This window comes from Orbicella faveolata, unplaced genomic scaffold (assembly GCF_042242905.1).
Source record: "Orbicella faveolata isolate gen_17 unplaced genomic scaffold, um_ofav_v1 contig_12, whole genome shotgun sequence".
Taxonomy (NCBI): Eukaryota; Metazoa; Cnidaria; class Anthozoa; order Scleractinia; family Merulinidae; genus Orbicella; species Orbicella faveolata.
In genome coordinates, this window is record NW_028301539.1 from 6,937,497 (window position 1) to 6,951,011 (window position 13,515).

Genomic DNA, 13,515 nt, shown 5'->3' on the forward strand with positions numbered 1-13,515 from the left:
TTAGTTGATGACTTTGTTCGTTGTCATCACCTGTCCACTTGTAAATATTGTAACGAGAAATGAGATTTTGATTTCTTCTGGGAATTAAGGAGCTCTGTGAACATAATGTGAAACCATTTTTTGCAATTTTAAAACAGGAAGTTTGAGCAAGGCGCGACGATGACGGCAACGACAACGTCACCAAACAAAAGGTTTTAATATGAGTAGAACAATGGCTGTGCTCGTGCATTATAATTCTTGGTACATATCTTAGCCGTCCTCTGCAAAACAACAACGTGAAATGACCAAGTTCTGCATAGTCTGAGGAACGTGAACGACGACGGCTAATGTTTCGTATTTCCATTCGAAATTGAACGCTGTCATTTCATATTTAGCCTGAGGACGTTTTTAGAGCAAATGGCGTACTGAACAGATCTAGACAATGGCAAATTGCGCAAGTAAAATACAAATTCATTTTTTACTCGGCGTCGTCCTCGGCGTTACCGTCGTCGTTACTTAAGCTCTCCAATAACTGAAGAAAAAATAGGTACCCAAAGCGACATGTGTGAGGTACCTCATTTGCATTAACGGACACGAGCCGATGACAATAGTGTTAGATACCACAGGTATCCCACACAAAAAGCACCATACCGGAGTAAAGCAAAGATGTTTAAGGTTAAAAGAGATTCCAGTACTTAATATTTAGTTCTTTTTACTCAAAGGAAACAAGGTGCGGACTAAACTGAAAGCCAAACAAATGGCTGAATGCGATGCTGAGCTTGCAGCAGTGCTGTTCAGTAGACAGGACAAAATAGCTAAAGATGATCAACCAGTGAGAGAGGCTGATGCCATTAGGAAAAGGTTAGTTTGTCTTTGTAGATACTTGCCTAAGTGTGTGCTCGAGTCACTCTAAAGTAATGTCATTTCAATAAAATAGCGAACAAACAAAGAACAATTCTGTAGCAGGGAGGTGAAGACGGATATCTTGGCTAAATTACAATAGGTGTGTTGACTTACGCTTGTTTATCAGGGTGTGCTTAAGGCCGCCGCACACTAGCCGATTTTTTGTTGGCCGACAGAAAATCTTCACTTGTCGGCTAGTGTGCGGTGAATTCAGGCAAGTCTGCGACAAGATCGGAGCTTGTCGGGCGCTATCTGACAGTGCTAGATCTCAAAACGTCTTGTCGGGCCTTTTCGACTAGTGTGCGGTGGACCAAGACAATTTGTCGGGACACGCGCGCGCCTCGACCAATAAGGAAATGTCATGAGAGTTACGCCAGTGGAATAAGCGCCATCTTGATTTTGGATGACTCGGCCCTAAGCCTCAGAGCGATTAGTCGCGACATAAAATCGGCTAGTGTGCGGCAAGTTGATGGTCCGACAAATTTTAACCCGATTTGACCCCGACAAAAAATCTGCAATTCTACGACGAAAAATCGGCTAGTGTGCGGCAGCCTTTAGGAACCACTACTGAATGACGGCTTCTATTGAAGATGTATTTCTAAATGATTTGTGCCAACAAAACTAGGGCCGGTTTCCATAAAGAAAACTCCTCAAGAAGTTCCCGGAGATCATTATGAAATTCCACGTATTCATTGTAAAGTTTGGGTGCGCTTACGTGAAATGAAAGCATATGAATGTGTTGCAATGAGTAAATTGTGTTTACACTACCAGAAGCCATTTAGCCAGTTTAAAATCGTTTTCTGTAGTCCATTGCAAAAAGATACGAAACACTTATGCAGTTTTCATACCTAATCGTATCTTTTTTTTCCTTTTTCGTACGCTTCGGCGGCATATCAGGCGTGTTTGGGCGAGCCATGGTTCGTATTTTGGCTCGACATACGTCTCGCCAAAATACCCATGGAGAGACCATATGAGCCTGATATACAAACAAGGCGTACAAAAAAGGTATGATCATTCGTTTACCGTACCAAAATTTGGCCATAAATCGTGCCATACTGACTGGGTACTGACTTGATATCACAGGATATCAGGACAGAATAAAAGGCTCCTGATTGGCTAATTGTTAATTGTGGGTACGATAATTCTTTGGTGTTACGCTTGCTGTCTCTTTATTCATCATGTTGTGAATTTGTGCGATAGAAAACTTGAAAGAATGCTGGCTGTTCGGCAGATCCAAGGAGCTGATAATTCTACAGGGAATTTAATAGTAAGTTAAGACAATATAAAAATACGCTTTCTAGTTCTTAATTTGTAGACCAATCTGCATTTAGCTTTAGTGTAATGTAATGTAAACAGGGAATCTTTTTCTTGTTAGATTCAAAAAGAGGAAAAGTTACAAAGAACAAGAGACCTCAAAACTATCCAGCTCTACAGGTTGGTAAAATAATCTTGAAACTTTCAGAGCACTTCTCACATTCCAGTTGGAAAGGTCGTTATGCACAGTTCTGACCTCTAACTCTCTGCAGTTACAGAAATGCTGCGCTCACGAAGGAGAGGTTGGCGTTGCGTGACAGAAGGCCAAGCTGTACTTATGAAATATTACATTACTTGCAAAATGTTTTGGGCGTTTAATTTCGGACACTTTTGTAATCTCATTTCAGACAAATTTCGGACAACAATTTCGCACACTTTGCTGAAACATAACTGAAGTAAATTTACGTCTGCAAAACACGAATTAGACTGAAACAACATCTGTGAAAATGATAGTTTTGCTGCAGCTTCAATGTTAAAGAAATACACCGACGAGTGAATATCACATATGCTACCAAGCCGTTACGTATGTCACGTCATGTCTCAACTAGACTCACTCAATAAATGAAACTAAGAGCTTAGAAGCTACTTCCAAGTTTTATACTGTACTGTAAATATTTCGGACTCTTAAAATTCCGGACGCTTAAAAATTTCGGACGGTTTTAGTTTCGGACATTTTTTCGTCCGAAATTAAAATCGTGCGAAATTTGTTGCAAGTAATGCATGTTGACTGTTTGCGTGACGCATGGCGATCTTGCTAGTTTGTTTCTTTAAAACACCCTGCTTTCAACTATAGCATTACAAACACCCATTTTCGTTTGTTTCTGTTTTATAGAGAGAAGCTCAGACATGAGAAGATTCTGTCTTCGCTGGCGGGTAACATCACAACCAGTCACACAATCTACCCGTCATTCGGCACAGCGGAATTTTTTGAGTTTGTGCTGAGAAATCCTTACTCCACGGATCAAACTATCACCATTCATTGTGACGACAACGAACTCAAGTAATTGTGCTGACTGTTTTAGCCCCTCACGGGGATTTCAGTAGGGATTTGCCACTTCCGCTGGATGGGGTCGCACTTTTGCGACTGGATTGACTATAAGGGAGTTGCAATTTCAATAGGGTTACTAGAATGGGCTTGCGCCTTTTTCGAGATTCTGGGATCAAAATTCTGGCAAGTGGGGATTTAAAAAGGGGAAGATTCGCGGTGAGAAAGTTGTAACCGTTCTACATTCAGTTTAACTTATGTGTCACCTCTTTACAGGATGACCTAGTGAACAAACTTTACAAGGTAGATTCATAAAACAGAAAACATTGCTAAAACTAAAACTAAAACATGCTAAAACATGCTAAACATTTACGAGGAAAGCTTGTAAGTCTTTGAAAACTGAGGCCGAACTCAGATTAGATTGTTTTGAATGTACAAAATTAATTAAGTTTTTACATACTCGTGTTTTCCACATAGTTTTTACTTGTAAATTATACTGATATATCTATATGTCTTTTTAATTTTTAGTTAGCATATGAATGAACTACTCTGTAGAAAAGTCATCATTAAACCGTTATTATTATTATTATTATTATTATTATTATTATTATTATTATTATTATTATTAAAGTGACTAAGATGAGGTCGCAAAAATTTAATTGAACCCAAAGTAACTAAGATTGGGTCTATCATTGGCCACAGAATAGAGCGGCGCATACCCAGATACCCAGATACCCACATACTCAATCAGAATTGTGTGCTTGAAGTTCACGGTGTCTTTCCGGTCTGTAGTAGTGCGATTTATTCGAAGCGTTTTGGAAGTCGTGAAATAAACTGCGTATTAACCAAACTTGCTCGGGAGCTTGCTGGGAAAATGTTGACCCTTGGTGTTTTCTGTACGCACCTCACTGCAGTCAGTCAGTCTTGCCAAGCTCTTAGGCCGATATTCTTGCAGTATGGAAAAACAATTGCAGTTACAAGATGAAAACACTTAAAAACGAAGCATTTGGTCTTTTACAGAGTCATAACAGACACTAGGGAATGGAGACATTTCAAGAGGAAAACTGAGACTCGTTCAGGTGATAAATGATTGTGCTTTATTCAAATTTGACTTTTTCACAGATCAAGCATCTTCAATTTATCAACCTTAAAAACCTTTCTCTGCGAAATAGCGATTCTTGCACTATGTAGCTTACTATGGCAAAGCCTGTTTATGTGTTATATACAGTGTTTGGTCCGCCCGTAATCCAGTGTTACCCTCTTGTGTTGTGCCAGACGTTTATCAGAAATGTAAAATGTTCATTTACAGCTCTAGAAGAAAACATGTTTGACACCGCCTCTACCAGCCCCTACCCACAAGTGTTCTTAAGGCCCAGGGAGACCGTGCACATCCCGTTCAAGTTCCAGACCTTTAGAGCGGATCAAAGCGTCCCTGAACAGGTAAAGGTTCATTCACTGGGGCATCAAGATCAAATGAGTAACTCTCTGTACTAATTGTTATGAATTTCCCATAATGCTAGTACTGAGAATTTAAAGATTAATCATACCTCGCTTGATGATTTTTGTTATTCTCTTTACGTGTCTCTTGACAGTGTATTGGTTTTGTAAAGAGAAATTATATGTTCCTGATTTGTCCTTTCTCTCCATAGGGCCCTTCTCACCCGCTCAAACATCAAACCCAGACATATTTAAAGACGAGCACGTCAGAAGAAAACAACCTGAAACCTCGTCAAATTAAGGTGAGAGAGTTCAATCCATCAATCAATCATATTTGACCAATCACAGCAATCGCAAGAATCACGAGACAACCGGAACTCGAAATAAAACGATTCAGACAGAACCAAGCGCGGGAAAACCTGCAGACGGTACCGAGCGCGGGAAATCCACGTACGCCAAGGTCGCAAAGTCACGATCTGTTTTGTGTTGGCCCCAATTGGTTAAAAATACAGCTTATTTTGATCTAGTTGGTTAAAGCCGATGGCATTAGTTGTTTTAGCCAATCATAGATTGTAGAAAATGGAAACCCAAACGAAACGGATTTGACGTTTTGAGAGCTAATAAAAAAATAAGTCAAACAACTCCGTCTCTGATGGTGATTTTCTAGCCGTGTAAAACAGGGTGCTTTGAGTCCTGAGTAAGTCATTGATGGCAGAATTTGTGAAGTCCTTTTTTCTCCTCGTGGCTGAATATTTTTCTCCCTCTCTTTTGTTTGGCGTTACCATTTTGAAAAAAACCTTGAGTGAAAAAGAACACTGAACTGAGTGAATTGAGGACTGTTAGGAAATGAAATGAAATGTCTTTTAAAAGTGTTACTCTGCTCTACCCCTCCTCAAGGTGTCATTCATGAACAAAGACGAGTGTCCTGTGGCCATCCTAACCGTGCAAGCGGAACCTCGACCTCATGTGGTGGATAGAACATTTAGGTTCTACCACGCAGAACAGTCGTTCTTAAAGAAGACCATCCGGCTGCCTCCTTGGCGATCTCTACCAGGTTAGTAAAAGTCCATAATGGGCTCTCAGACCCAGATAACACAAGTAGGCATTAGTCTTCCTTTTTTCCTTCGCTCGCGTGACTCTTTCCACGCTTGAGACACGGCTGAGGTTTTAGGGACCTTAAGCACCGACGACGATGAGCCCAGAGGACGACGACCGGAAGTAAAATTTCCCCTTACCGCGCTACTGCGCATGCTAGACTCGTCGTCCACGTGAAGGTTAGGACGTCAAAACGCCAGGTTTGCTGTCCTGAGCGAACGTGATTAAGTATTAATCTATTAACGTTTTTGGGTTGCAGGACAACTAGCAATGCCATTTTTTTCAGGTTAATTATATCGTCAGGCTTAAATCTCATACAAGTGCGCGCAAGAATATTTATTAAGTTTGCAAACTCTTCAGATTAATTCTAAATTTGGATAGTGTTGTAGTTAAAAAGTACTTCGGACAGTTCGTGCGCGTACAGTTAACAAAACTACTCCATCCTTTCCAATTTGGAAATAATTGAATTCAAGAATTTTTTGTGAGTGGTAGTGTTAGTCCTCAATTTTCAAATAGACCGGCAATTTTTATTTTTGAGCTTTCTACTGTGTGCTTCGCCTTTTTCTATGGTTCTCCACATCATCTGGCAATGTGATTTCCAAGCAGCACCCCGACGCCAGGGCTCTTCCAAGCACAAGCCATATTTCGAATTTTGGAGGGCATTGCTACCAGAGATCGTGTATGGCGATTTGTTTGTATTGCGGGTTATTCCTAACTTGTGTGAAATGTTCTGAAGGATTAATACGCGACTGTGTTTTACGCAGGAGCGCCGGTGATGGACGAAAATACCCAACCACAAGTTCACGTGCGATGTAGCGACGTCAATGCTGTTTGTGAAGCCAGAAAAATGGTGAGATCTTCTTTGACTCTTACAGCGGATCATGTATTTGGTTATATTTAGGTTTTTCATGAACTTGTTTGATCCTGAAACTGCCCACTTACTAAACTTGCAGTAGTCAAGAAACACCGAATTTTTCTTCTGTTTATAAGGAAAACGAGTGTTTTGTCGCGTCTTTTTGCTTGATATCTAAGTATGAAAAAGTAAGAAAAGCTATTAGTGACACGGAAACCTGAGCCACTTGTTCATAAGCAGTTTGAAGCGACCAGGAATAGTCCTCTCTCCCTTCCCCACGCTGCACTTAATTCGCTGGTACCCATTTATACACGGGCATTGTGCAAGTTAGTGTATTGTTAAAGAACACAACACATTGACCCCGACCAGGGCTCGAACCCAGAGTAATAGATTCGGTTTCCAGCGCGCTAACCATTAAGCCACCGCAACTCCATCACCAAATATTCTCTCTTTTGATTTTGTAGCCGTCAGGTGAACCACAGGACGTCTTTCTCAAGATCGCTTGTGGACCTTCACCTTCTGTCAAAAGGTTTTTCGTTCTTCTGTACATGTAAGTCTGCACGGTGAATAGTTTCAATCGAATGCCTTCTACAAGAGTTCACTGAGTTTGTTTCGTTGCTGGTTTGCTCTCTAGAACTTGTTGTTTTATTTTTTGTAGAGATCCTTTCCTCGCTGAACCTTGTCAAACATGGCAACTGTATGTTCATTCATTACAAAGGTACGAAGAAGATTTATTGCGCAAAATATTTTAGCTTCATCCATTCCTGGTTGTCATTATCACGAAGCTTACAGTAACCATTTCGATCGATCCGTGATCGAAACAAGCTGACTGTTAATTGCCTATCAATGTAGAATAAATCTTCTTTTATAGTTTCACTCGAATGCCTTGCAATTATCTTTATCTTTCATATCTGCCCATGTTTTTTTTTTTCACTATGTAACTTCTATATGTTGTTAGCATGTTACCATGTTAAACTTTGTTTAACTATACGTAATAACTTTTGTAACCTGCAGTGCAGGCGTTATTTTGGAACCGAACGCTCGATTCCCCCAGAAAATGTTTCCTTGCACCAACCTTCCACAGTTACCAAATCTAAAATGGTGGCCTGATACGAAATTGTACACTCGCGCGCCCAAAACACGTTTTGCAACTTTGTACCATGCCAAAATTACAATGTATGTTGTACAAAAAACGAGAACACAGCCCAGCCTAAAAAGGCTCTCCTTGCACTCTGTCCCCGTTTGTTTGGCTCATAGTTTGTCATTTGTTGTTGCAGAATTGACATGAGCGCTGTACAAGGTCAGAGCAGTCGTCTGTCGGTGATTTTACGTGGGACCCAGTCCAGTCGCCTTGTTCAATGCTTTTCATCTCACCCCGAGGAACTACAGGTGATGCACGTATTCAATTTGTTTTTAAAATTAGGTGGAAACGATTTTTGAATTATTTTTGTCGTTTGGCCAAAAGAGCAGCATGGTTTTCCAAACATCGATGTCGCCTGTATTTCATTAGGGAGTTTAAGTAACCACGACGGGGACGCCGAGGACAACGTCGATTAAAAAATGACTTTATATTTTACCTACGAATCTCGCGATACTCTAAAGTCATTTACTTTCTTTATCACTGACAAAACTTTCACAAAACTGAATCTGGGGCACAGCGATAAACTTTAAATAAAATTTTAAAAAATTAGCCGTCGTGGTTCACGTTCTCCAGACAACGCAGAATTTGGTCATTTCACGTTGTTGTTTTGCCTAGGACGGGAAAGAAATGTACCAAGAATTATAACGCACGTGCACAGCCATTGTTCTCCTAATTAAATCTTTTGTTAAGCGACGTTCCCGTTGCCGTTTCCGTCGTGGTTTTCTTAAACCCCCTATTAACAGCCTCAAAACGGTCGATAAACCTTTGTTGTGGTAGATATATTACATCAAACACTAGAAGACCATGTATCACCACATTTCCAAACACCTCGGATCTCGTCAAAAATACTCCGCTGCGCATCGTTTTTTCAACTTTCTTTTCTCTTGTTTGAAATGTGATCAAACAAGGTCTTACGTGTTTGATGTCTTACTTTAAACACGGACAAAAAGAACAGGAAAATTTCCCGATGATTTGTAAACTAGCCACAAACTAGCACTGATAATAATGCACACAGTATTTGCGGTGTATGAAATTGTTTAGTACTTATTGTTTGTTTGTTCATGGCAGGTTTCGCCGACAGATCCAATCATGTTAATGGCTAATGCTGTTCAGGAAGTTCATCTCACACTTCGGCCCCACACATCCGGGAGCACGCGTTATATGTATGTTAACGTAGTTGGTATCCTTTGTTGTGACAACAACAACAACAACAACAACAACAGCAACAACAACAGCAACAAACTCGTTTGGAATCGAATGTGTTTTCGACCTCTTATTTTCTAACACTTGTGCTTTCCCTGTCAAATTCGTTAGGTGATTCATTCTCTGAAAAGCGCGGGAATTTTCCCGCTTAAGTTGGCAACTGGTGCCACATTGCGTGAGGATTTGCTACAGTTACAAAAATGGGGTTGAGTTTAGTTTTGCCTCCGCCGTCAGCTAAACTTGCGTGAACTGGTTTTCTAAGCAATTCTAGTTTTATTCTACATGCTCAATTCAATTCTACTCTGTAATTTTTCTGGTAACGGACGATGACGGTAGAGGCTCTCGAAACATGTCTTCCTCTAAAATTTGAAATGTAGAGCTTTCTCTACAATTTTTCTCAAGCTGCTTAGACTTGAGAAATTGTTCACAATCTTTTCTCTGGAATGGTATTCCTTAACCATGCATCTCAGATGTGGAATTTCATCAACTTGTGAGAACATGGCTGGTGTGTGCCTCTTGTCAAATGCCCGTCATTTCCAAATCGTTTGAGCTCCAAATCCAAGTTGGCGGAGGAAAGGGTTCGAACAAGGTGAGAGTTTTTTTTTATTGTTCTCTGAAAATTCAAACATCTTGTACACCTCAACTAGCCATTGAGTTCACGATAAATTATCGCTGAGTTAGCCGAAGAATTCACTGTCCAATCAGATACAATACGAGCCGTCCGAACGTTTTTACAGTACACAGCCTGGCTGTCGTCATCAACACGGCGATTTCTGACGGTTTTCTTTGCCTGGAGGTTTGCAAAACAGATTGAAGAGTTAAAAAAGAAAAAACGTGCAAAAAACTTTTCTAAGAAAACGATATACAAAGAGTAGTTGCAAACCAAATTGCGAGCTGATGAAATAGGTGGACAACGGTCAGAACAGTGCAGAACCTTTGATTTGGGCAGTTTTGGCGGGAACTGTGTGCGTGTAATGCGTGTGAAGGCTTGGTCACGGCGATGAAACGAATTACGGTTCCTGCAGTTCCGGCAGAAAGAACCGCTGCCTAACCCAATTGTTGTTATGAAATTCTCAAAGTTCAAACCGAACGTAGGTTTTGTAGCTTGAATATATAGAGAGCTTGCTTACAAATGTTTATCCTGGAGTTTGGGCGAAGAGATTGACCGGATTGGTCCGCTCCACTTCTTCAACCCCCTCCCCCCGGGTCATCGTGCTGTATTTTTCCGAACATTGTTACAAATTCATTTAATGTTCAAAGCTTCGAAAACCCGGAGAAGCGATATTTTTATCGTTTTTGGTCGTTTTGCCGCAGTAAAATCACTATCAGACTACAGATGTTAAGCCGTGTTGCTTGGTGAAAACCATGTGATTCAGCCAAATTCCAATCGAGAATCCCTGGACTTGTTATGTAGATGTAATACTAGTGTTTGCAGTCCTTGTACGTCTTTCTTTCCATTTGGACGAAACGAATCGGAAAGTACCAGGAACTGACTAGAGAAAGATGACCCTCGCTCCCAGATATGAAAAGCGCATACCTCTTCAGTTTAAACTAAAATATTTCTGTTCCATTTTCTTGGCAGCGTGTATCGTTCGCTAATCCCTATCCAACGAAAAAGACATTCCATTTGAAGTGTAACAGGCCAGATTTACTACAATTCAAAGAAAACATCATTGAGGTAACCACTAAATTTTATTGACCTAGCGTGAGGTCCTGTTGGGGAAATATTGGTCGAGTTATTTTTTTGCAAGTTTATGGACCTCGCTTGCGGCTCGATATCAGACCAATATTCCCTAGTACGGACCGAACAAGGGATAGTAGTTCAATAAAGTGCTTATTATAACGGATACTTTTAAATTCTGCTGATAAATTAATGCGTTGATTCTCGGTAAACGCGCTCGCCAATGTTAGGCAGATATTTGCATGTTTTAGGCCGCTTTTGTGACAGTTTTTAACCGAAATTATCCTCCAGACATAAAGCAAAGTATAATTCTACCTAAGAAGAAACTGTTTTTTTTCTGTCGCAATGTTTTGGAAAAGCACCTTGCCGAAGCTTTTTCTGAGTGGTCAATCTTAGCGGTCCGTATTCCAAAACTCTGACAGTTCAGGAAACCAATCAGAAACCTCCTTTTTGTCGTGGATCAGTTTGCATATAATTATAAAACTTTTTGCTAACGTGCAAGTTTGAAAGATTAATGATTTTTGTCGTGTTTGCGTCTTTCTATAAATGAATCATCACGGTAGACCTTAGAGCTTGTAGACTGGCCTGAAAATTAGAATGTTTTGTTCATCGTTGTTTTCTATCTCCAGGTTGGTCCTGGTGAATCGCATAGTATTGGACTTCGATTCACTCCGCAACAGTTTCCTGGAAAAGCTGAAATATTCATCTTCATCAACGACTCAGAGGACAAAAATGAAGAAACTTTTAGCATCAACGCGGTCTACACATAGCGCTATATACGTACGTCGTTTGGTTCGCTTACTTCTGTACTTTTTGTGTTTATTTACCTGGAGAGGGCGCGATAGACATCGTGTGACACTTCGTGACTCTTACATCATTTTAGAGTCGAGTCTAGCCGGCGAAGTGTAGCCGGATTTTGCGAACAAAGGCTTATGGGAACCTTTACAATTGAGCCGTTTATCAGCGGTACACAGTACTCACTAGTTTTCAGGTTTATTTCGCAGCTAAACCTCTCTCTAAACTCACAGTATGCTCACAGTTTAACTCGCTGCTTCGTCTCTCCAGTTTCTGAGAAAGTCACTACACGTGCTCACTACCATATTTGGTCACACAATTGAATGTCGCAAACTACGGGGGTGGGGGTCTGTCAAAACTCTCGTACACAATTCCCAGGACTTGTGAAACTAATTTCTTGTTTATATTTGCAGGTCCGCAAAGAAGCAGCGACTTTATATTGGATAATTGCAACTCAAGATCACAGCTTATTTTCGAATGCTTAAAATTGGATACTTAAGTTTGGACTCTAGTTTCGTGACCGTACGCAAATATTTATTAATAAAGTATAGTTTATGGCTGGTTATTTTTGATCTCCCATTCCTTTATACTTTGAATGTTATATGTTTTCCTTTGAATGGTGGTAGTAGTGGGGGACTATACATGAGCTTAAATCAACTAATAGTAAGTGTTTTATGTGTATATTTAATACACAAAACTGTCAATCCTCCTGGAGGCATCTTCAACAAGAGGATGAAGAAACTTTGTTTTGTCATATGTGCAGAGATAAATTTTTTTAGAGCCAGCCATTATGGTTAAAGCAAATGCTAAATCACGAACTGGTATTTTAAGAGACTATGGGCTTGGAGTCAACTTTGCTGTATTTCCCAAGAACTAAATTTATCTACCTATGCAATGTAGTTATCAAACAAGGAAAGCTACAGCATGCTGCTCAGTTTACGATATCAAATTTCGAATGAAGTAGACCACTGAAAAAGAACACTTCGTGACATGCAACTTACTACTTATAAAGATGCATGGCAATCCCAAGTTTTAAGAGCTACTGCAAGTGTTCAAATATATAGTACATCTGCTTTTATTTCAAAATGTTGTTACAATTTAGTGATCTCAGTCAAAACGTGCCAGTATAAATGATCTGGGATACACCTATATACTTAATTATTCTGAATTCATTTGGCTCCAGTCGTTACTAGTCGACACGAGGAAGTGCTCTGGAGACTGTATTTGGCAAAATATTTAACATCCAATGTGAAAATGTTGACCACAACACTTGCAGTGGATAAAAAAAATAAGACTGAGAAATACTTCAAAGACCTGCTATCACTGTTCTGGGTAAATAGTCCCTTTACACAAGTTACATTGAGCCTTAAACTTCAGCAGTGGTATAACATGAGAACACACAATGAAACCATGAGCTATTTCACCGTGCCTATCATAGATAATTTTCCAGTAAAAGAAAAAATGTAAATCACAACTAAATATAATTTACAAGTGAACTTTATGTTAAAAAACATAATTTGGAATTCAACTATTATTTTCAAGTAGGTGTTAGTTTTTTTTGTTTTGTTTTTTTCATTCACATCTCCCATCTGCAGTTTAAGTTGCAACCACGGTAAATAGTATGAGGTAAATTTAAAGTTGTCCAAAACATTCATTTCATGTAACTCACTCAGGCCTTCTTTCCATTGAGCCCAATTTCCCTTTCACATGCCCAGGAATGGACACTCGGAGCAAATACAGGTTACATCAACACCAAAGTAAAAGGTGGAGGAATTTCTAACTCTCGTCAGTTTGAACATCGTATCCATATCAGATGAATATATCTGGCACTAAAAACTTGATTTAAACGTCAGGAAATATTCGAAATTGTCCGCCCTCAAGGCGGAGGTCTACCTGAATTTAAGTTAAGTTTTAGGAAGTTTAAAGAGGGATTAAAAGGAAAAAAAACTTTTGGAACACCACCAGACAGCTGAACGCCCCCCGAAAGGGCACCCCAGGCTGGTGGACAACTGTTTGGTCTACGTCTACCAATTTATAACTTCAAATTTTAATTTTAATACAACATCAAATCTTCAAAATTTCCTATTTCCATAAATTTTAATAATCCTCTAAGAAAAATTGTTTATCCC

General features: G+C 39.8%; 1 protein-coding gene across 5 annotated transcripts in view; it reads left to right on the forward strand.

The window, feature by feature from the left end:
• The window catches only part of LOC110048802 (nephrocystin-4-like), a 64,193-nt gene extending 52,242 nt beyond the window's left edge, over positions 1 to 11,951 (forward strand). For all 5 annotated transcript variants that reach the window (XM_089282264.1, XM_089282260.1, XM_089282262.1 and 2 more), the window contains exons 23-39: positions 702 to 840; positions 2,083 to 2,149; positions 2,258 to 2,316; positions 3,029 to 3,196; positions 4,202 to 4,260; positions 4,491 to 4,621; positions 4,831 to 4,920; positions 5,516 to 5,672; positions 6,478 to 6,563; positions 7,031 to 7,116; positions 7,225 to 7,284; positions 7,844 to 7,955; positions 8,776 to 8,887; positions 9,381 to 9,499; positions 10,493 to 10,588; positions 11,221 to 11,371; positions 11,800 to 11,951. In XM_089282264.1, the coding sequence (XP_089138390.1) occupies positions 702 to 840; positions 2,083 to 2,149; positions 2,258 to 2,316; positions 3,029 to 3,196; positions 4,202 to 4,260; positions 4,491 to 4,621; positions 4,831 to 4,920; positions 5,516 to 5,672; positions 6,478 to 6,563; positions 7,031 to 7,116; positions 7,225 to 7,284; positions 7,844 to 7,955; positions 8,776 to 8,887; positions 9,381 to 9,499; positions 10,493 to 10,588; positions 11,221 to 11,361 (1,682 nt within the window). In that variant the 3' untranslated portion in view covers positions 11,362 to 11,371; positions 11,800 to 11,951. The remainder of the gene's footprint in view (positions 1 to 701; positions 841 to 2,082; positions 2,150 to 2,257; positions 2,317 to 3,028; positions 3,197 to 4,201; positions 4,261 to 4,490; positions 4,622 to 4,830; positions 4,921 to 5,515; positions 5,673 to 6,477; positions 6,564 to 7,030; positions 7,117 to 7,224; positions 7,285 to 7,843; positions 7,956 to 8,775; positions 8,888 to 9,380; positions 9,500 to 10,492; positions 10,589 to 11,220; positions 11,372 to 11,799) is intronic.
• The last annotated feature ends 1,564 nt before the right edge of the window (positions 11,952 to 13,515 follow it).